This window comes from Phragmites australis, chromosome 4 (assembly GCF_958298935.1).
Source record: "Phragmites australis chromosome 4, lpPhrAust1.1, whole genome shotgun sequence".
NCBI lineage: Eukaryota > Viridiplantae > Streptophyta > Magnoliopsida > Poales > Poaceae > Phragmites > Phragmites australis.
The window spans coordinates 16,316,798-16,340,314 of record NC_084924.1 but is presented as its reverse complement, the minus strand read 5'-3'; the positions used below and the strand labels follow the sequence as shown (position 1 = coordinate 16,340,314).

Genomic DNA, 23,517 nt, shown 5'->3' with positions numbered 1-23,517 from the left:
CACTATTTTGAAATTGGAGTTGTTGAGTACTGTTTATGACGTTTTAATGCTGGCGATGGTATTTTTCAGAGTTTTTCGCGTTTGCTATGGTATTTAAATAACTCAGCGACTTTGTGATGGTATTTTCATAATTTTTCCTATATAATCATTGTCAATTTTTATCCAATCGAATATTTGTGCCAATCGGACCGAGCGAATCAGTGCAATCAAACGCTACCTAATCAGTTCATTACATGTAAAGCAAATCAATAGGCCCTGTCTCACACATAGCATTGACTGATGATTGTGTTGCCACGGTGGACGAAGAGGCAAGTATATTAATGGTATAGAGAGCACCTCTCTGTGTACTGCAATTATTATCTACTTCTCCACCCGCTATTACAGAATCACTAATCCATTACCTCTATCACTGTTGATTCTTTAAAACCGATAATGATATTATATCATTATCAGTACATGTCAAGAATCAACTGTAATAATCTATCCGAAAATAACCATTAGTAATAGCTATTAAAAAGAACTGACAATAAAAAATTATTATCACCACCGATTCAAATCAAAAACTAGCACTGATACTATCACTGTCAGTCTTGACATAGATCCATTGTCATTGTAGTTTCGTATCAAGAACTAATAGTGATAGTAGAGGGAGTATGAATACAAACCGACAATAATAATGGTTTGCAATCCGTCTTTAGAAATTCATATTTCATACAGAGTTAGATGAAGACAATTTTTATATAAAAATTATAGTTCTTGATGATATCTACAACTTTGTAGCTGACAATATTTCCATTTGAAACCATCTAAATGCGTAAATATGGTTCATAACTATTTTTTTTATCTGTAACTTATTGAGCTCGACTTCTTTTGCTGTGGTTCACTCATGGGAGTACTAGCATTCATAAACTAGATGAAAAAGGATAACAATAATAATAACATGGTGAAATGATAATATATGCGATGCTTAACCATTAAACAGTTATTAACATTATATGCAATACTTTTATCTGACTTGTGGGCCAAGTCAGTTTCAAGTGGATGAAATATGGAATGATAAAAAATATAACTTAAACAAATGATAATCTCTAATGGTAATAATTACATGGTGAAATAATAATATATGTAATGCTTAAGTTGGTTCATGTTGATGCAAGGGAAAACAAGTCTCAGTTTGCATGTCTTTAGTACCATATCTAGAAATTCATAAAATATTCATATGGAGTTGGATGAAAAATATTTATGTGAAAATTGTAGCTTTTGATGAGATCTCCAACTTCGTAGTTGACAAATTTTTTTATTTAAAGTTATTTTGATGTAAGTTCAACGGGGTGTAACCGTGGGGGAAAAAATGACAACCAGCTCAATGTATACATGTCACTACAAATACAAATGCGTGTATAAATATTAATAACGGTCCCCTCTCCTCCACTGCCTGCCCGATGGACCTCAACGATATCTGTGCTGAATCTACTATACGTTTAATATTAATATAGTGCTTGAGAATACATTTTGCCAGAAACTGTGTGTGGCAAAAACTCAAGTTAGACATCGTGTACCGTCCACATGGGCTAGCGAGCAATATGGCAATTAGTAGTAATGTCTAGATTAAAGAAAGCAACGTACTCCACTTAACATGGAGGGAAGCAGTTGTTAATGTTCTATGTGGAAATGACATCTTTGTGCACATATAACCCTTACATACAGTTTGCTGCATGGTCTCTAATGGGCACCTTGCAGGCTTGCACCAACATTTTTCTTTTACTAGATATATATTACTAGCAAAGTTTACTAAAACCTGTAATTATTTGATGAGAATCTAATAAATTATTTCATGGGATAAATAGAATGATCTTTTATAAGTCCAAGCTTTTCAAAAGATGGCTACGTACATCCATTGGTTTGGTACGCTTATCTTGAAATATAGATAGTATACAATTATTCATTTTCCCCTTAAAAACACGAGGATTTACTAACTGGATGGCAAGAGAGTATTTGAAATTAAATTACGAACAGAAAATGGTTAAACTAATGAAACATTGTTGATATTAGAGAGACATGCTAATTTGGAAAATATACAGAGCCATTTGAAAAGTCTGAGTAAAATAGGGAAGCTAAGGCTCGACATGGATAATATGGCTTTGGCTTGTAAGCAAAGTACTATCTGTAAATTGATCGAAGGAGAGGGATAAGATTATAAGAAGGTACGTTCTCTAAAAAAATTATAAAAATTATAGGAGGAATAAATAGTACTCCCTCAAATCATAAATACATGTTGTTTTAATAAGATATAGTCTCTAATGTATAGTTTTGATTATTATTTTTATTAAAATATATTTATTAAATTTATTGAACTTATGATATTATGATAGTATTTTTAAGACAAATATATGACTTAGATATCCAAACTAAAATTTTGAAAGCTATTATTAGTTAAACTTTTAAAGTTTAATCAAATATTTTTAAAATAATATGTATTTATGATAAGAGGGAGTATGTAAGGGCTTGTTTGTTAGAGCTCTCATTGATTCGAATTCATTATGAGGAGTGATTTTCTGGAGAAAGTGATTCTGTGGCTGAAAGTGATTCTCTAAAATAAAATATATATAGAAAGTGATTCTCTGTGGAAAGTGAATAAGGGGAAGCTGTTTTTTTCAGCTCCCAACTTCTAGTTCATTTTAGAGAATCATTTTCACAGATTCTACTCAGAAAACTAAAAGCTGAAATGTGCTATTTGGCAGAGCTTCTCTGATTCCAATCAGGAAGTCGCTCTAAAAGCTCTGTCAAATAGGACTTAATAAACTTAATTCAAACTTGCTTTTCTTATTGGTTTGGACCGGTGGACGTATCTATTTCTTTCACTCTCATGTAAATGGCGAAGAGCACATGCAAATGCAGTACCTGTGGCACGTCTAGGTTACCTACAATATTCAACCCCGACGCCGAGATGAGGTGACGTTCTATTTTTGGTTTGCTCTTCGAAGAAAAGAGGACTACGATGCCCGTTTTTTTTTACTCGGACGGCGACGTGTGAAGAGAGGTCAAAGCGGTCGCCAATCCACGCAGTAGCCCAACCGCAGCACCGGCATAAACAAAAGCTGAGGGGCTGTACTCTCCGCAGCGAATCTCTGTGAGCGCGGCCCACATTTTCAGAATTTTTAATGCTCCTCAGTTACTCCAAATCCCAAGCACGCCACGACGCATCTCAGGATTCTCATCTGCTGCCCTGAATTTTCTCTTTCGGAGGCACTATTCCTAATGTCAACCTATTTCATTGTTCTTGTGCCCTAAATAAGGGAGGGATTAATACTAGTTTTTAGGTTTGTTTATTTGGGATTTGTTTTTAGCTTTTTTAAGTGATGTTTTTATTTGTAAAAAAAACTGTTTTTTAAATAGACTGTTAGTTTCTATAACAATATTTTAACTTCTCATCAATGTATAGTTTCTCATAAAAACATATTTTTAGCTTCTCAATTTTTTTCATTTTTTCTTAGAAGTAAGTTTCTACCTTCTTAAAAATTATTTTTCTAGAATCTCATTTATTCTAGTTTTTACAACAACAAAAATAGAAAAAAACAGAAAACAATCATGTTCATGCATATATAGTCCTTCGGTCCTTCCACCGTTTAGCCGCTTTATGGCAGGAAGATCGAAGATGTGCATGCTGCAGCGACCATTGACCTGCTGTTGACATGATTGATCTGATTCCTCAGCTTTTGAGACTGCCCTTGTCTTCTTCCGTTGATTTGCTTGGCCTTTTGCTTGCAGCTTATAACTGACCTACTAGCAGTAATTCTTTGTTTTCTTTTCTCTTTCCTTCTCTTCTTACTTTTTTTTTTATTAAGATCCCTTCTCTGTTTATCTGGAACAGTTGGTAACTAGCACTGCCCATAAAAAATGCTTCTTTTTCCCCCTCCAAAAGTGCAAAGCAGCATCAACTCTGCTGCTGCTCCACCATGTCCAGTGAGTCTCCTCCTTGGTGATAACGAGAGCCTTGGAGGTGATTCTTAATTGAGCGCACTCAAACCCACACGAAGAAGAGAGAGAAGCAGGGGAGGTGGGGAGGGTGAAGTGAAGACAGAATAGAAACTGCTGCCCCCAACCCTTCATCAAGAAGCCCGGCTCCCACCCCTACCCCCACTGCCTGCCTGCCTGCTGGCCTCCTCTCCTCCTACCCAGTCCCCCACTGCCCACTGCGTGCGACCACCCCGGCATTAACTGCCCGCATTGGTGTTTTCTTGGGGTTGTTGGAATAGGTGTCCAAAAGGGTGCTGCAGCGCTGAGCTCTTTTGGTGGGCGCTCCTGCTTCTGTGTGTGTGTGTGAGAGAGAGAGAGAGCATTCATGGCTTGAGCTTTGGAGTTGGTGGTGGTTGTGCGGGGTGCTCTGCTCCTACTTAGGCAGGCGATTTCCCTTGCGGCTGCGAGAGGATTTCCCTTGCGGCTGCGAGAGGAGCTAGCTCTCCGGGATGGCCTCCATGAAGCTTGGCTCCAAGCCCGACGCCTTCAAAAGGCAAGGGCAGGCATGGTGATTTCTTGCCCCTTTCCTCCAGTTCTTTCCTTATCATCTCGAGTTTCCTAGCCTCCGTTTCTCCGTGGTATGGTTGTGCGCGCGCGATTCCTGGCTGGGATAGAGAATTCGGCCGGGTTTTGTTTCTCCCGTTCTCTGCCTAGCTGCTGATGACTGAACAGACAGGATAGTTGGGGGAGTTCTGGGTGGGTTCCTGTTCGAATTGGTGTGAATTTCGTAGAGTTCTGTCGAAAATGTTGCGATTCACAAGTCAACTAGTTTGGCCGGACCGCACGACGTCGTCGCTGCGTATGCGCTGCGCTCCTTCCGAGATGCAATTTGCTTGCGTTCTGAACCTACCTGATGCTTTTAGATGGAAAGGGTGTTTCCAGGCCTTGTTTGGTTGTTGCCTTCTGTCCAGTTCTGTGTGCATCCCAAGTTGTCTGTGTTTTACTTTTGATTTCTGTAGTAAAGAATTGGGCTTGCTTGTCTTGTTTTCATTGTTCTTTTGCTACGGAAGTTTAGGTTTCCGTTCAAATTGGTAGAGTACAAGAGGTGTGTCAGAGGGCCTGTTTGTATTTCTGGATAGGGGAACTGGGATCCAAATCCTTCGGTGTGAGTTCAAATTTGAACCGAATCCCAAAAAGTCAAATTCCCAGAGCAATGCTCCCTATCCAAGCAGGACATGAAAGTGTTACAATTCAGAATCCAAAGTTTGGTTTCAATTGCGATTTGCAACTTCAATATGTTGGATGAGCAGAGCTATTTTCTTTGCATTTGCTGTCATTAGTAGCGTGGTGTTATTCTTTACAGGCACAAGAAAATGGGTTCACACTTTATCGTGGTTACAATATCCAGCATGAGTGCCTTATTGCACATACTAAATGCATTGAAGCGTGGTGGGTGTAGTTAAGCACTTATTCTATCAGCAGAAATTCTAGTTAATTAGAGTTGACTGATTCTGTGATTTAGTTTATGGGGAGGGTCTCATGGATCCACATCCCAATGGCTGGCAGTGAGATGTAGTTGTTCCTCATAATTGAGGTAGATGTAACTATCATGGAGTTATTATGGCAGGAGCATAATCAGATTTTAATTGGCAAGTCAAAATTCCGAAACTCATCAATCTCATTCCAGTCGGTTGCTCTTAAATATTTTGATGGGCATGTGACAGACAGTCATGATTTGTGTACATGAACAATACACATTAAGTTTCAGCATGGATATTTTTATCATTTCTTCTCAGTTAAAATTGTGTATTTCAAAAAACTTGACCACGGGGAGAAGACGTCCCCCAGCTTTGTTATAAGAGAGGAGAGTACCGAACCCTTTAGGGAGGTACTCACACAACTTGAGAGCACCCTGGTTCGAGCCCGGGTGGACGGCCTCTCAACTGGAGGCTATACTAGCTCAGTTGTGTGTTGTGAATTTATCTAAACTTTGACAGTTCTTCTTCTCGAAATTCCTAGGTTCTGCACAACAGGACTTCCCAGCGATGTTACCGTTGAGGTTGGGGACATGTCTTTCCACCTTCATAAGGTATTGTGCTTTCCTGCGGATGTCTATAGTCTATTAAGCACGCCCCTCCCCATAAATAAGTCCTAGAACTGGAGCTGTTTAGCACTGAATTGTACAATTTGTTCCAGTCAAGAGCTCTAAGAAACTGTTCAAAGTACATGGGGGACTACTGAAACTTATGTAGTGGCATTTCATATTTAAGAAAGAATGCGACAGTTGTTTCAATATTTTTACTATATATATCCCTATACTTCTTTTTATTTTTGAACTTGCTTAGCTAGTGTGCCTTGACCTTTCTGTTGGCTGACTGTTTTTGGCATTTCATTTTTAAGAAAGAATGCAAAAATAGTTGTAAGCTTTTTACTATCTATTCCTGTACTTGTTTGTTTTGAACTTGTTTAAGGTCGTATGCCTTGACTTAACCTTTCTATAGGCTGACTGTTTTTCTCCCTGATGATGTCTATCTCCTTACAGTTCCCTTTACTTTCAAAAAGTGTCTTTCTCGAACGGTTGATTGAAGAGAGTTCAGACCAAGAAGAATGTATCATCAAACTAAATGATATTCCTGGGGGTGCCAAGTCATTTGAGCTAGTTGCAAGGTTCTGCTATGGAGTGAAAATAGAACTTGCTCCTGCAAATGTTGTCTACCTACGTTGTGCCTCCGAACATCTACAAATGACTGAAGAAGTAGCCGAGAACAACCTGATTGCACAGTCAGAAATGTTCCTTAACCATGTGGTCCTCCGGAACTGGAAAGATTCTTTGACGGCATTGGGAACATGTGATGACCTCCTTCCTCATGCTGAAGACCTTCAGATTGTGAAGAGATGCATTGAGTCGTTAGCATCAAAAGCTACTACTGATCCAAACCTCTTTGGATGGCCGATAAGGGAGCATGGCATTATGCAAAGCCCTGGTGGCAGTGTACTCTGGAATGGGATCAGCACGGGTGCAAGGCCCAGAAACTTCAGTGCAGACTGGTGGTATGATGATGCTTCGTCATTGAGTTTCCCCATGTACAAGAGGTTAATTTCTACTATGGAGTCTCGAGGCATCCGACCTGAGATAATTGCTGGTTCTTTGACGTACTATGCCAAGAAGTATCTCCCAGGACTCAATAGGCGTCATAGCATGGGAACAGTGCCTCTTACTGCTACTCTATCTGAGGTTGAACAGAAAAACTTGCTCGAGGAGATCGATAGACTATTGCCGGTTCAGAAGGGTTTAGCATCTACAAAAGTTCTGCTTGGGCTTCTTCGCACAGCTATGATTCTAAAAGCCAGCCCCACATGCATTTCCAACTTAGAGAAACGGATTGGCATGCAACTAGACCAGGCCACTCTGGAGGATCTACTGCTGCCAAATTTCTCCTACACCATGGAAACTCTGTATAATGTTGAGTGTGTTCACAGGACTCTTGATCACTTTTTGGCAATGGACCAGGCTAATGGCGGTGCCTCACCATGCCTGGATGATGTGATGGCTTCCCCTTCCTTGACACCAATCACTACTGTTGCTAAGTTAATTGACGGGTACCTTGCTGAGATTGCACCAGATATCAATTTGAAGCTTCCTAAATTCCAAGCTCTGGCATCTGCTGTGCCTGAATATGCCCGGCCATTGGATGATGGACTTTATCGTGCCATTGATATATACTTGAAGGTACATTTTAGGGCCTACTGTACTTTCACTGATTGTTATTGCAGTGCTTTAGTTTTCATTTATAAGGACAATTTCAATATATTTTTTTGTCTTTGCCTCTTCGTAAACTGAACATTAGATAGATTACTACTGAAATGTATGCATAACTTCTCTGCAATCTATCTTTGCAGGCTTGAAGCATTTAATGCTATATTTTTCCTTGATCACAGGCACATTCCTGGCTATCAGAAGCTGAAAGGGAGCAGCTATGTCGGCTGATGGACTGCCAGAAGCTCTCCCTTGAAGCATGCACTCACGCTGCCCAGAACGAGAGGCTGCCACTGCGCGTCGTGGTACAAGTCCTCTTCTTTGAGCAGCTCCAGCTAAGAACCTCGATTGCCGGTTGCCTGCTCGTCTCCGAAAACCTTGAAGGATCAAGGCCTCTGCGAAGTGGCATCGCGACATCCGGCGAGGCAGGGGGATGGGCCACAGCCGTCAGGGAGAACCAGGTCCTGAAAGTCGGCATGGACAACATGAGAATGCGCCTGTCTGAGCTCGAGAAGGAGTGCTCAAACATGAAGCAGGAGATCGAGAAGCTGGGGCACGGCAAGAGCAGCTGGACCTCCCGTGTCCCCAAGAGGTTCAACCTGAAGATGAAGTCGCAGATGTGCAGCGCCCAAGAGGGCTCCGTCACCGAGCAGCAGAAGAGCATGAGCGCAAAGCTCGACAAGCTGCAAGCGAAGGTGTCAAAGCAGAGGAAGCAGCTGTCAGCAGATTCCTGAAACTCCATTCACAGCTTCACTCGTAATTTCAGCCTGGTGTTAATTGCTTCTGCTTCTTTTCTTGCCTGTAGCTGTTAGGTTAAATGTCTGAAGTGCAGTGGTTAAAGTCCCTTCAGGTGAACATTTCTGATGCTTGGATGCTAGTGAGAATGGAAATGTTGTAGCTTTTTAACTGAAAATGTTGTAGCTAAGAACGAGAATCTGGTGTGCTCCATTGTTTTGACTGAAATAGTAGTTGTGATCAGTTCACAGCTGTAAGAACAATGTTGCCTACTTCGTTTCTATGATCTGTGACATGTCAGTTGTCGCTGCTATATATTTGTGCACAGAGCATTGGTCACTTGAATTGTTTGCCTGAATTGTGAGCTTTAAGGATTATACTGTACCCGGAAAAATGATTAGACTGTGATAAACTGGAGATGGGGCTCTCTTACAGCAAAAAGTTTGATTATTCTGCCTAGACCGTACAGATACACAAGTCCAGTGAAGCTGGACTTGTATGAGGTGTGAAATCGAGAAAGAGGAGCTAGCGGCACTGCAGAAATTCGGCTAGTTTGGTTTGACCTGTGAAGCTGGTGTCTTTCACTCTCTGATTTGAGGATGGGAGGTACAAATGGGCATGAAATTTAGGAGGCAAATTCTATAAGGCCCGGCCCTATAGAACGCTCGTGAGACCCTCATCTGAGCCCTTCACGGGAGATCCGACGGCACACGCAAGTCTACCTCTGTGCACACGAGGACATGTGTCGACGCGCGGCAGGGGTCTCCGCGTGAGGTCGGACCCCATAGAATTTGCCTCCTGAAATTTACTAGTCTTCGGTTTGACCAGAAGCACCATCAGACTGCGGAGAAGGAATCTTTGACCTCCGGTCCTAAGAATATGGTTGCTTCAAGCAAGCAAACATGACGGTTCAATTAGAATCTATCGGGATTGTTGCTTCAAGCCTCGCATCCTCAGACTATTGCAAAACGGAATGTTCCTGAGCAGAACGTGCTAGTGCAGGAAACAAGCGTGGTTCGTTGCTTGAACGAACCATGGCGTGGCTACTCCAGCGGCGCTGCCGTTCATCCATCTCAGATCCTCTTTACGCACTACCAGACCCAGTGAGAAGGTGGCGCTAAGCCAGCCTTTCGCCCCGCTTCGCCTAAAAGGGTTAGTAAAATTCGGTCGCAAATTGGCAGTGTCAGTCTGTCAGACTACGTATCGCTGGGTGTTTTAGAAGGTGGAAGTTCCTTTCGCACCAATCCTTTGAGATTGTCATCGGTCGATACATATTTTAGTTAGTACGTAGAGTGAATGCAGGGATTATTTCTTGATACCTCCGGTTGGTTTATTTTCTCCATGCTGAGAGTGACACCGTCTCCATCTTTTGCAAGTTCATACTCATACATTACTATATACTAGTATCGTGTATTGCAACGAAAACATAAACATTCGAGGTGATATTATCAAACATAAATTCAAAGTACGAAGATGTGAATACGCTATGGGAGCGTTGTCGAATAAATACATCAGGAGTAATACTATAATTTAATTTTGCATGAATATAAAAAAAGAGATTATATACTAATTTCCCTCTTATTTTTTTATTTTTATTAATAAAATAAGTCATATATCCATAACCGGTAAAAGCATCTTCGTGCTCACGGGACAGGTAACACACTCATCATGCTTACAACACGCACAAGATTACAGAGCTTTATATATATTTGCGCGACATTTTCTTGCTTAATTATGGAAAAACCTCGCCTTCGATTCCTGCAGTCCACCCTTTCTTTGAACCTCGTTTGTTCAAGATCAAACAGCTCTTCAACGTATATGTGCATATGTTGAAGAGATTCTTTTGCCTCTCTTTTTTATTGTTTGAAACCATTTGCATCTAAAAAGTTCAAAGATCCTTTTTCTTTTACATGTATATCACTTCTAAAGAAATCCAAACGGGCAGCAGGTAAAACGGAAAGATTTTGAGGAACTAATTCAAGGTTTCTAAATGTTACAATTTTTAATTCAATTTCTAAATATAATTTGAACAAGAATAGAGGCAAATAACTAGTTCCGACTAGCTCCGATGAGTCTCAACTAGCTTTCTGAGTAGTATTTCGACTAGATCCGACAATTCCTGACAAGTTCTCGTTAAGCCCGACAAACTCTGACTAGATAACTAATATAGATCGCAATGTACATATCCGATGACAGCTTGAGATACAGAGGCTCTCGTAATATCGATGAAGTAGACGATGATAAAGATGAAGTAGTCGAAATAGATCGCAATGATGTAAAGGAAATAGATCATGAGCAGTCACACCGAGCGTTTCCTAAAAATTTTATTCGTCCTCTCTCGGTGCAGGATCTCAAGACTAACGGGTTACGTAGAGCTGCTCTCCCGTTCATCGGTGCAAGCCAGCACATCAAGATGGAGTAGACTATGTGTGATGGCATAGCAGAGAGAAAATAGACAAAACCATAATTACGTACATACTTTGTGGCAACAGCTGGAAGATACATATAGAGGGAGGATGCACGGTTAAGATGCAGCATGATCGGACTATTAACCGATACGATTTACATATATTTATCTGTTTACCCATACAATAAAAGAAATAAAAACTGTAAAAGAAGACTACACATACACAAATAACTGGACCGATTTCGACGAACCATTCATGCAGGTATCGCACACTCACGGCCTCGATCACGACAAGGCAAACTTGCACATGTTCTTCTAGTTCTATCATTCATACTTTCTAAGTGAGTGAATGAGATAATCCTTTTAAATTAACGTCCCTCCACCTCCACTAGCAAGACGTGATTAAAAGATACACATCCACCTTTACTGGTTGACTCTCTGAGATTTATTTAGAACTTTTTTAAATATATTAACCTAAGTCCATATAATGACTATAAACTGTTTCTTTAAAAGAACACATCGAAATACAAATATAGTGACTATAAACTGTTTCTTTAAAAGAACACATCGAAATACAAGGTAGGAGAAGGTGAGATCAATGGACCATCCCATGAAGTTTCAACCTCATCGATCCCACCAAATCAGCAAAATTTGTATGAACGACCAAACAAACTGCCATCGAGTGTGTTCGTTGTAATTATTTACTTAATCGATAACCGGAGGCGTTGATCTACTATGCATATATCTGATGAGTTAAACTAAGTTTCTCTTGGATCAATACAACATGTCACTGCCAGTACAGCGTGAGAGCGTTTACTAGTCGTCTACTCTATGGCCTAGTTGTTCGTTTTCTAATGGGATTGGTCAATGGTAATCGGTGAGTGAGCAACTGTGGGTTTCTTTACCACCGATGATGTTATCCAGTTGATCAGACTGAGACTCCCCTCACATGGACTCTCTGAATCTTCGAAACCTGACAACGATTTTTAATTTCTTTTCTCACCTGAAAATTAGAGTAGCTGTAACAAAATGAAGTAATAGATCTCTTAAATTTTCGTCGATTGTTCTCCTTTAGTTAAGGATAGTTCATACTTCACCTCAGCAGGTCAGTCTCGTGAAATAAATTAATCAACCGGCTTGGCCAAAATTCTCGGATACTTTGACCAGATATTGTGTTTCTTGAAGCAGAAAGATCAGACAGTTATGCTATGCTATTCTATTGACTAGCTCAGTGTGTCATGACTAGTAGTGGCACGAACTTTTCTGCATGATTTTACCGAAGTGCGATACTAATCCTTTCATTAGGTACCTAAATTCAGTAAACTGACAAGTTCATTAGTACAAAAATATTTCTTGTGTTTGCTAACTTGACTCTAGTCTAGCCACTTGAGCATGAGAAGCATTACCAATTTGTCGCATTGAGAGAAGAAGGCCAGATGTATGCTTCGGCCATCCGCCGGCCTGCATACTGACCAGTTCTTCACAGCTTACAGAGTGTCCTGTTAGTTTTTCCTTTACGAAGCACCAACTAGTTTTTCAAATAAATTTGTTTTTGACAAAAAAAAACGTATGCCAATCACAAATCTTTGGGCATATCACCGTTGAAACCTTCTGCACTCCAAATCTCGAAATGGATATGAAAACTATGCATAGCTAAATCATCTTCTACTCTGTTTTCAAAAAAAGAAAAACATCCTATACTACGTGAAAAAGATTTAAACTAGTTTTAGCAGGCTTGTGGATCATTAATTTGTAATCTGAAAAACCATGCAGCTAGCAAGGTAGGATGTGTTCAATGAAACTAGTGCGAACTGGCAATGATTTTTGATCGGATAATGCAAATCGTGAGCGCGTGCGTTGATGATGCACTGCAGGCGGTTCGTTCGCGTACCTGCGCGTGGAGCTCGGCGACTTCATGGCGTTCGTGGCGGCGGGTAACATCCTGCTGGAGTACTGCATCGGTGGCGCGGCGGTGGCGCGTTCGGCGTGCTCAAGGGGATGACCACCGTGCTGCTCGTCAGCGCCGTCGGCCAGGCGCGATACCTCACGCACATCGCGCGGACGTACATGATGCCTCCGTGGCTCGCGCAGGTGCACCCGAGGACGGGGACGCCCGTGAACGCCACCGTCGCCATGCTCGTCGCCACCGCTGTCATCGCCTTCTTCACCGACCTCAAAATCCTCTCCAACCTCCTCTCCATCTCCACGCTCTTCATCTTCATGCTCGTCGCCGTCGCGCTGCTGGTCCGCCGGTACTACGTCTCCGGCGAGACCACCGCCACAGACCGGAACAAGCTCGTGGCGTGCATCGTCGCCATCCTCGCCACGTCGGTGGCGACGGCGACGTGCTGGGGGGTGAACGTCAAGGGGTGGGCGCCGTACGCAGTGACGATGCCGGCGTGGTTCGCGTCGACGGTGTGCCTGTGGGCGTTCGTGCCGCAGGCGAGGGCGCCGAAGCTGTGGGGGTGCCTCTGGTGCCGTGGCTGCCGTCGGCGTCCATTGCCATCAACGTGTTCCTGCTGGGCTCCATCGACTCCAAGTCGTTCATGCGGTTCGGCGTATGGACGGCCGCGCTGCTCGTCTACTACCTCTTCGTCGGGCTGCACGCGTCCTACGACATGGCCAAGGCGATCACCACCGAGTCCGCCGCCGCCAAGGTGGAGGACGGCGACGGCAAGCCGGTACGTGGCGCCGTCCACAACGGCGAGTGATTGGAGGGAGATGTAATCGTGGATGTAATGGCATTAGTGCCCAGAAAATTATTAGTCCCCTGTGTTAAATCTTGATTAGGATGCCAGTCGAACACGAGTACTAAGTTTGTACAAATCTTCAGTGATCATCAGACTGTCACTTGTTCTGGTGTAATTACCTTGTGCTCGGTTCATGTTCGTATAATATATGCTTGGAGATATAAAGTTTTGAAATGCGAGTCCTTAAAGTTGGTTCTGGTGCTCCACTGCTCCTGCTCTTTGCTAGTTCTTCTCTACAAATAAGAGGGAAAAAGAAAACTGATTTGCTAAACACCAAATACATAGAAATTTGCTAAATATCTATAAAATCTCTAAGCTTTGTTTTTTTTCCTTATTACAATCCGTGCTCTACGATTTGCTACTTTGCACAGCAGGCCTCAAATCCTCCCCTTCTATCAAATCAAATAGAAAGCTATTCAATTTGACGTCTAAACTTCCGATTCAGAAACTTCTAATACATATCACAATTTTTTTTTAAAAAACTCTATAAGTAAATGAAAACTTTTGATTCGAGTTCAAACGGTTCCGATTCAAATAAAGAACTTTCGAATCGAGTTGTGAAAAATTCTATTCATATTAATTACTCCCTCCGGATATAAATACATGTCGTTTTAGATTAGACACAGTCTTCAATGCATAGCTTTGATTACTATTTTTTATCAAAATATATTTATTAAATCTATGAATTGTGATATTATGAAAGTTTTTTTCAAGACAAATCTATATATACTGTTTAAGGTTTCCAAACAAAATATTTTGAAAGCTATTGTTAGTCAAAGTTTTAAAATTTTGACCGAATCTTTTTCAAAACAATATGTATTTATAACTGGAGGGAGTACCTTACTTCGAGGCCTAAAACTTCCTATTTAACGTTTTTCAAAATAAATAGAAAATTGTTCCATTCAATAACTTTTTAAATTAGGTTCCAAAACTTATTAGGAAGTGGGGAGGGGCAGAATTGCTGATGCAAGTGAGGTGCTCGAGGCGGCACAAGAATCAGGGGTCAGACGGTGCTGCCAGGAGAACTTAAGAATAGCGGCGAACGCAAGGTGGATCTCCCTCTTTTCTTCTTCCTCTCCCTCTCCCTCTCATCCATGGAATAGCGTGTCGACACCTGATTTTTCTTTATTCCACCAGTTGTGATGCAAGATAGGGGTGCAATCATATCTGATACGAATGGATATCCCTGATCATATATCACGTTCCACATTTTTTTCTTAGAGTTTAAGTCGGACATGGATAGTGCTGAACACAGATACAAATGTGTATAGTCTCGGTCACGAATATGGATTGAAACAAATAGAATATATGATGAGTCGAGTACAAACAATATTGATCACGAATATTTGTTTGGATATTGAGTAAAAGCAACAACCATATATCGCATATGTTTTGATCATTTGACCATTCCATGTATCCAAAACTCAACTGTATTAGCGGTTGAACAAGTAAATTAGCAATATACTCCTATGAAAAGAGTCATGATGGAGCGAAACCAGAGAAATTACGAGTGCCTAATATGATGGATAGAGTTTCTATTAATTATTTGAATACATTAATGACTCCAAATAAAAAAGTCTCAACTACAAAGTTATAGATCTCATCAAGAGCTAAAAATTTCATATAAGAATTATCTCCATCTAGCTCCATATGAAAAAGTTACAACTTTCAAAAGATAAGTACATATAGCCATCGAATAGTCTTCAAAAATATTTGATTTTATTACTCAGATATTCGATATCCATCGGATACCTACACTCGAATTCGATATCCGATACAACTATTCAACTTAGACCGTGATATGAATTTTTTTTTTGAATATCTGATTTTTCACAATCCGAACTACTTCGAGCGGTCGATCTACACTCGAATTCGATATCCGATACAACTATTCAACTTAGACCGTGATATGAATTTTTTTTCCGAATATCTGATTTTTCACAATCCGAACTACTTCGAGCGGTCGATCGGTACCCGACCGGTTTGCACCTCTGGTGCAAGATGTGGTCTTGAATTTGTCTCTTGGAGGGTAGCTTCAAATTAGTGTTCCCAAAAGAAAAAATTATGAAAAACAAAGGCTCGTCTGTAGGCTGAGAGCCCATCGAAACCCATTTTAGGATGAGGCCCATTCAACCCCCAAGTAGGCGCCGCCGATCGCTCGCCCCCAACCCCCACTATTCTCTTAAACCCTTGCCTTCCGCCGCCTGCCGCTTTCTTCCTTCCTCGCTCCTCCCAAACTCTCGCGCTACGCCGCCGCCGCCGCTGAAGCTTCCATCCCTCCGCCCCTGGTGATACATCCCCGCACCCTCCCCCGAAACCCTAGACCTAGCGCGCCCCCTCCCGACCACCATGGCGCCGCGCCCCCGCAAGCGGGCCTCGCGCCCCAAGCCCCGCCCGGGCTCCCGCCGCGGCGGGGGCAGAGGCGGGGGCGGGGGCGAGGACCCCTTTTTCGAGTCCGAGCCCAAGCGCCGCCGCGGGGGCCGCGACGAGGACATCGAGAGCGAGGACAGCGACGACGACGGCGTGGCGGCGCTTGACGGCAGCGTCGATAAGGATGGGGAGGAGGGGGGTAAGGAGGAGGAGGAGGAGGAGGAGGAGGAGACGGTGGGGGAGAAGAAGATGCGGATGGCGAAGGAGTGGCTGAAGAGGGTGACGGAGGCCGCGAAGAAGGAGGACGAGGACTATGACGATGACGATGAGGAGGACGGGAGTAGGCGGGTTGCGGAGATCCTGCAGAGGAAGCAGCTCGAGGAGAGCGGCAGGAAGCGGAGGGATCTCGCCGCGAGGTGAGCTGCGTTGTCCCGCGTGTTTTCTCCTTAGTGGTGGTTTATAAGCTCTCTGTTTCTGTGTTTATACCAGTTTGGTACCTTGGTCGGTTCCATGACGATGAGTAAACTCATTTGGGGATTGATTGTAAGTAGCCACAATTCGAAATTTGGAACGTGAGGAAATGAACCTCATTTGGTTTAGGGTGGTAATTGGAGTGGAAGTTGTTCTTTAGCTATTAATTAACTCCCCTTATAACAAATTATGTTGCAACACTGCCTTTGGGTTTGGGGGACGGAGGGGATCGTAAGTCTGGTGGTAAGACAGAACATCATTGCTGCTACATTTCAGTAATCTAAAGGGAATACAAATGCGCCCATAGATTAGAAAAAACAAGCGGCTGGTTACGAACCCTACTGGTTTGGACCATTCCATACTAAGCATAAAGAGGTGCTTTGATGTTGATTTTATTATCTCTTGATGGTAATGCATGTAGAAGAAGAAACAAATACAAAACTTCAAGGATAAATATAAAAGAAATGAAATAAAACGTGGCAAGCTGGGAGTAATTGGAAATATACCCGTAACTGGCTACAAACTGCCTGGCTACCGGCCTAGATCTGGTATATTTTCAAAATGTACTTTTGGGAATGCTTGTATGTGCCCTCAAGCATAATCTGTTGTCAACTTGTCATATACTCGTAATGTTTATTTACAAAATGAGTAAATTTGTTAGCATGACTCTGTTTGCATGGAGGGGAAGGAACATAAGGTATACCTCTATCCACTTCTTGCGCTCAATGTTGGTTTTTCTTTCGGTACCTATGCATTTTAAGTAATATTCTAATCCACGTGGGATCCCTTTGGGTATTATTACATAACTTGGTTGTTGAAAATGTAACAAAATGTGGTTGAAAGGATACATATGTTTTAACTGCTTGGAGATTCATTTCATTTGACATGAAAATACAAGGTTCTACAGTTGTCATTATGCGTAATCAGTTATACGAACTGGAGTATGGTAATGGTCTCCAATATTTAAAGCTATGATGGGCTTTTAATTGATTCTGGCTTGCAGCCTGTAAGCTGGCTGCAAGCTTTTACTAAAGACGTGATGAAAGGATGTCATGTCTAGTTTAAGGGCCTGTTTGTCTACAAGCTGTTGCTTCTCCACAAGCCTGCTGCTGGTAGAAGCCAGCAAAAGACTGCTTGTGGCTTCTGTAGTAGTAAAGATTGCTTTTACTTCTCAGAAACCACAGCCAGCAGCCAGCAAAAGCAGACTGTTTGTTTGGGCTTCTGCTGACTTCTGAGAAGCAGAAGCCAGAAGAAGCCCAAACAAACAGACCTAAATTCAACGCTGGGCTTCTATGTGTACAGCAGATAATAGAAACTTCTGAACCTGTAGATTTGACTAATTTTTTCAAAACCATTGCAGGGTATTACCACCAGATCCCAAGGATGGCTTTAAGGTTCTTGTGAAGCACCGACAACCTGTTACCGCCGTTGCTTTATCCAAGGATAGTGATAAGGGGTTTTCAGCATCAAAAGATGGAGTCATTGTGCATTGGGATGTCGAAACTGGAAAAAGTGACAAGTATTTATGGCCAAGTGAAAATGTATTGGTCTCTCATCACGCTAAACCACCTCTATCAGCTAAAAGAAGTAAGCATGTGCTAGCTTTAGCTGTCAGTTCAGATGGTCGCTATTTGGCAAGTGGTGGTTTGGACCGTCATATCCATTTATGGGATGTTCGATCACGGGAGCACATACAGGTAGTCAACGACAACAATCTAATAGTAGTACTTTACAATTTCGAGACATAGTTAAGAAGGCAATTTTGATTCGATTATTCAAGAGAGCTTAAAAATTATCTATATGCTACATGCACCATGTAACATGTCCTGTGTTAAGCATCGATATTGATGAATGCGCTGTTATTTTAGTTCTCTCTGGACAGTTCTGAGATACTGCTGTTGCCACTCTAGCATCTACAATATTGTTTAGGCGAAGAGTAATACATATTCCAATGCATATCATGAATCAAATATGGTAAAGAAAAACCAGATACAAATTTGTCCAGTCTATAATGCATTACCTGATCTAAACAAAAAGCGTGAATTTCTTGAAAGGGTCATAATTGTCGTGAAATATACACTGAAAAATATTCATAATAAGAGAATTCTGAAATATCTAAGGAAATTGTCCTTGGAGTTAAGCTGAGCTCCTTATTGAGCCAATCTGACTTACCCCATTCAACATTGTTACAGCCTACTGTTTTGTTTGTTTTTGGCAGGCATTCAGCGGTCATCGAGGACCAGTATCGTGCCTTGATTTTGGGCTGGACTCTTCAGAGTTATTCTCTGGTTCTTTTGATCGTTCAATAATGCAGTGGAATGCAGAGGACAGAACATACATGAACTGCCTTTATGGGCATCAAAATGAAATCTTGACAATGGATGCACTTAGTAAAGATAGGCTTCTGACTGTAGCACGGGATCGGACAATGCATCTTTGGAAGGTAAGGAGTTATCTAGTTTAACGAACATTATCACGGGCATAATATGGGAAATTTGCTTCCATACCACCTTGAGATGTACACATTGTTGAAATACAACTTGTCCGTGCCCCTTTGGCAAAATAGCATTCAAACCATTGTCCATTACAGTTTATTGAGTTTTCATCCCCCTAACCCACCTAGACAAAAAGAGGAGAAATAAAGGTAAACCAATAGGGTCTGACTTTACAAACTAACCCAACCCCACAGGCACACCAAATTGACCCTATCAGCTACCCTCCAGCGCAACCATCTGGTTCGCAGCAGCAACGCTGTGGTGCCATCCCGTATGACCTACCTGTTCCAATTTCATTTGGTATCGTTTCAGGGACTCCATTTTTCAACCTATCACAATTGAGTGTTTGCATATATGCAACAGCAGCAATAAAGGTAGAGATGAGAGGAATGGAACAATAATGGTATTTGGGCAATGAGGAGTTTTATGCCTAGGGTGGGTGGTTGCAGCCAGGCGATGGGTGAAAGGTACTGGTGGTTGCTAGTGGGAAGAGGGAAGGTGATTGGGACTTGGGATTGGGGTGCCATAGAGCATGGAAGCTCTGCTCTTACTGTGCTGCAACTTATGTAAAGTGTTTATGTGTTACTAACTTGGTACATGCACGGATGACCTCTCTTTTTCAATGCCATAACATAAATGGCTTACCAGAATTGGTATAGATTCTATGCAACTAACTGCTATACCGTTTTGGTTTCACAGCGCGGCATAGCAATGCCAAACTGAGCCTTAATTGTGTCTTTGTATGATGCAAATTGCAAACCTCTAGGGTTAACTAATGTAGGGCAGACTATGTTTCATAGGAGCATTCTTCAGTTAAATAATTATCATTAATTGGGTGTGTTGTGAGTCATGTACTCATGTGTCAGATGCTGCAGTTTACCCTGACAATCGAATCCTCTCTGTACATGGACAGATTCCAGAAGAGTCGCAGTTAGTGTTCCGTGCTCCTGCTGCTGCATCTTTAGAGTGCTGCTGCTTTATTGATGACAAGGAATTTTTGTCTGGATCTGATGATGGAAGCATTGAGCTTTGGAGCATAATGAGGAAAAAGCCTACTCACATAATAAGAAATGCTCATCCAGTATCGCATGATAATGTTGATTCACTTGGCAATGATGATCAGGAGTTGCCTAAAGGTAAGATGCCATCTGAGAATTAGTCTTGTAGTGCAGAGTTTTCTATTCAGTTGCGTTTTGTATCTATTTTCTTTTCACCCTTTTTCTCTTCAGTTGCTGTTAAGATGGCCATCAATAAGTATCAATCCTCATTATATTTTTTTAAATCCTTGTCTATTGCTTTATACCTCAATTCACTATGCAGAAAATGGACTACATAATCCTGAAAATGTGTCATCAGCCCAGTCATGGGTTAGTGCTGTTGCTGTAAGAAAAGGTTCTGACCTTGCTGCATCAGGAGCAGGAAATGGTTTAGTTCGCCTCTGGGCTATCGAACCTGATTCTAAGGGAATTCAACCATTATTCAATTTGAAACTGGTATGCTACTCTTGCTAGACTCTCGCTGCTTTGGAAATGTCCAGAGGCATATGTAATCTACTAGCTGTGCAGGTAGATAAGCATTATTTTTTCCGTGTGTTAATTAGTTGGCAGTCTATAGGGTATAATTTTGAACCTTCCATTCTTCAAAATGTTCCAATGTATTGTCAAGTCTCTCCTTAACAAATCTAGTTGTATTTGTTAGTTCTTTTATTACTTTGGGTAATTACCTTAGATTGCAGTTACTTTTTGTGCACATATATGGTATATTGCCATATAATGCATAGTGAATATCATATGATTTTTATATCTCTGAAACGTTAGCCCTCTTTCTCCACTGATGGTTGCCATGTTCAGACATCACAAACTCATGTATCTTGGTAATAATGTGGTTTCGCTTTGATTTGTTAGATAATTAGATCAGAATGTTTGTGTGAAACGATTATTTCATCACCTTGTGGGAAGGCCACTCTTCAAACTCTGTAAACTAGCACTCCTAGTCACGAACAGAACTTAACAAGTTTGAATCGAGCCTCTTGATCACGAAGTTGTGGCCTTTTTGCTTTGGATCTTAGATCTGAAATCTGTACATGCTAGATGTTTCTCACCACTCAGCACTCCTGGCCACCAATGGAAAAATAGTAGGGTTTGAAAGAAGTTGAGTAGTTCATGAATTCGTTCACACTAGATGTGTTGATTTATACAGTGGAGATGGAGTGCTCTATTCATATTTCAAGAGCTTTTCCCTTGTTTAAATAAATAGAATAGATTTATTTGGGCGGGAGACTATCTAGGCTTAGCATAATGACTTTAATGGTTATGCACATTTTTGTTACAAAATGAATCGGGGCCATAAAAGTTTTGTGATCTACCGGCCTGTGCACAAAAAAGGTACCATTGAATTCAACCCATATTTGTTTGGTTTTGCTGATTGGGCTTGATGATTGCCCAAAAATAATATTGTGAATGCATAATATGTGCAACCTATAGACCATTGCATCCGTCCTAACAAGTTTGCTGTAATGGGGTTGTTTGGTAAATAGTTAAAGATGTTTTATGCTTCAGCCACTGGAAGCAGGCTTAGATGATTTGCAAGCAACATTTGTTGGCTTTATTGTTTTAATTTTTCATGTTGAGTGGATCCCTAAAAGACATCTAATCACTCATTTAGCAGAAAGATCAAACAATCTACTGTTATGGTCATGAAATCGGTTCAGGTCAAACTGTGTGACACAAATTTTAATTTCCATGCGATGACAATATGATATATGAATCCCTCATCAATCATCACCAGAGGTTTTTAGGAAATTGTGAGTATTTTTATTTTGACTGAATACCAACAGCTTTGTTAAACCCCTCCTAGTAGACCAGGATTGTATTAAGACACTTCATATGGAATTTTCTCATCACAGCTACTGCACCTACTGCATATTTTGCTGATGAGTTGCACCAAACCCATACCATGCAGTATCAATTGTTTTTTATGCTTCAATTAATAATTAAAGTACAGTCCTTCGCTCAACTTAATCCTTGTACAAGCGATCCAAAAGAATGTTGAGCCTTATACTGTTGCCTTACTGTGGGTCGAAGTAGTTAATAACTTGATATACTTTTTTTATCGCATGGCCAGGATGGATTTGTTAATGCTCTTGCCATAGCGAAATCTGGACGTTTTATTGTTGCTGGTGTTGGCCAGGTTTGTACTTCATGCCTCCCTTTGTTATTGGTACTACAGTTTCTTTGACTTCATGGAACATTTTTGCAATATTATCTCGTGATAAGAAAAAGGAACAAAGTAAAAAACAAAATGTACTTTCAAGATAGCTTCCTGTTCAATGCGAAATCATTTGATAAAGGCCTATGGACTAGGTATCCTTGCTAACAACCTCTACAAGCTCAGCAATGTGCAAAGATACAATTTCTGTTCATTCTTTACATAGACTGCACTACTCTTGCAACACTGCACTCTTATTAGTACTAATTTCGGATGGTCAACCTCGGTACTAATATCTGTTTCATCAGGAGCCTCGCCTTGGAAGATGGGGACGTGTTCGATCGGCTCAAAATGGAGTTGCAATCCATCCGATCCGACTAAAAGAGGAAAAAGAGGACTTCTAGGGTAGATGATTCATGTCGACATACCCCTTAATGTTTTAGAAGATCACACCACAAGCGCTACAGTTCAACATCTATTCACGCTGCATTTTGGCAGCCATGGCTGTAGAAGTAATTCAATGGGAGAAGCTGGAAAAAAAATACCCCGCAAGCAATGTGAGTTTTGGCAGCCACGGACAATTGAGCTCTAGAGATGTATGCCAGTTCAGGAAGACACTGCTGGATTTCCGTGGTACGCCATTTCGAGAAGATCCTGCTGGATCGTGTGCGTAGAATTTGTGAGGCAATTTTGTAACTCTACTGCCTTAAGAGACGTAAATTAATTTATTAAACATAAAGAGTTGCATAGAACTTAGATTACTAGTGCATTGGATTCATTTTAAGTTTATCACTAACAGAAACTTTAAAAATTTATCTACTATAATATTATTACAGTATACTTTAAAATTATTATAGCATCTTTTATCTTAAACAGCTATTTTATTTTTTATTTTATATTATTTTTCTCCTTCTCTCGAATCCATACGCATACGTTATAAACGGTAATAGAGCTTCCGTATCCACGGCAGATTTGCAGCTGGCTGCTATCTCTTGTATTACTGTGCTGATGGATACCTTCTATGTTGGAGCCGGATGCCTGTGGATTGGACCGACATTTTACTGTGCTGCTCGAAAAAAAAGTCTGCCTAAGGAAGAAAACATTGCCTTCGATTTAGTGCTATCTCTGTTACGGAATCCAGTTATGCTACATTTTTCTAGGCAATACTGGGTTGTCTGCTTTCGAAACCGTAGCCCCCCCCCCCCCGCCTTGGTGATATCTTTTTTCAAGGCCTGTATAGTTTCAGACGTCATGTGTGCTTCACTTGCTAATTCGTGTGGATGGCTCCATGACAGTTAAGCAACAAAATGCAGCAAACCAATGAGGCTTAATCTAAGTCGGTCTCAAACGGCTTCACCTGAAAGTAAG

General features: G+C 41.3%; 2 protein-coding genes and 1 pseudogene across 3 annotated transcripts; all 3 read left to right on the top strand.

The window, feature by feature from the left end:
- Positions 1-3,812: 3,812 nt before the first annotated feature.
- On the top strand, positions 3,813-8,788 carry LOC133915825 (BTB/POZ domain-containing protein At1g30440-like). 2 transcript variants are annotated; one of them, XM_062359158.1, is made up of 4 exons: positions 3,818-4,525; positions 5,977-6,046; positions 6,500-7,687; positions 7,897-8,788. In XM_062359158.1, exons 1-4 carry the CDS (start codon positions 4,467-4,469, stop codon positions 8,446-8,448), a joined length of 1,869 nt encoding a protein of 622 aa, XP_062215142.1. In that variant the 5' UTR covers positions 3,818-4,466; the 3' UTR covers positions 8,449-8,788. The 2 variants fall into 2 exon arrangements, with proteins under 2 accessions (XP_062215143.1, XP_062215142.1); XM_062359159.1 differs by lacking the exon at positions 5,977-6,046 and having other exon boundaries at positions 3,813-4,525.
- A 3,885-nt stretch (positions 8,789-12,673) lies between these two features.
- Positions 12,674-13,780, top strand: LOC133914638 (cationic amino acid transporter 1-like; annotated as a pseudogene).
- A 1,979-nt stretch (positions 13,781-15,759) lies between these two features.
- LOC133915823 (U3 snoRNP-associated protein-like YAOH) lies at positions 15,760-22,901 on the top strand. The gene is made up of 7 exons (XM_062359157.1): positions 15,760-16,392; positions 17,808-18,144; positions 18,666-18,890; positions 19,856-20,078; positions 20,263-20,435; positions 22,066-22,131; positions 22,458-22,901. The coding sequence occupies exons 1-7, from the start codon at positions 15,956-15,958 to the stop codon at positions 22,551-22,553; spliced, it is 1,557 nt and encodes a 518-aa protein (XP_062215141.1). The 5' UTR covers positions 15,760-15,955; the 3' UTR covers positions 22,554-22,901.
- The last annotated feature ends 616 nt before the right edge of the window (positions 22,902-23,517 follow it).

Bases quoted from the DNA above. Each gene is read 5' to 3' on its own strand.
- LOC133915825 (XM_062359158.1), top strand. From the start codon at position 4,467: ATGGCCTCCATGAAGCTTGGCTCCAAGCCCGACGCCTTCAAAAGGCAA. The intron at 4,526-5,976 runs GTGATTTCTTGC...CGAAATTCCTAG, and splicing joins AAAAGGCAAGGGCAGGCATG to GTTCTGCACAACAGGACTTC. The intron at 6,047-6,499 runs GTATTGTGCTTT...ATCTCCTTACAG, and splicing joins TGTCTTTCCACCTTCATAAG to TTCCCTTTACTTTCAAAAAG.
- LOC133915823 (XM_062359157.1), top strand. From the start codon at position 15,956: ATGGCGCCGCGCCCCCGCAAGCGGGCCTCGCGCCCCAAGCCCCGCCCG. The intron at 18,145-18,665 runs GTAGTCAACGAC...TGTTTTTGGCAG, and splicing joins GATCACGGGAGCACATACAG to GCATTCAGCGGTCATCGAGG. The intron at 18,891-19,855 runs GTAAGGAGTTAT...GTACATGGACAG, and splicing joins GGACAATGCATCTTTGGAAG to ATTCCAGAAGAGTCGCAGTT.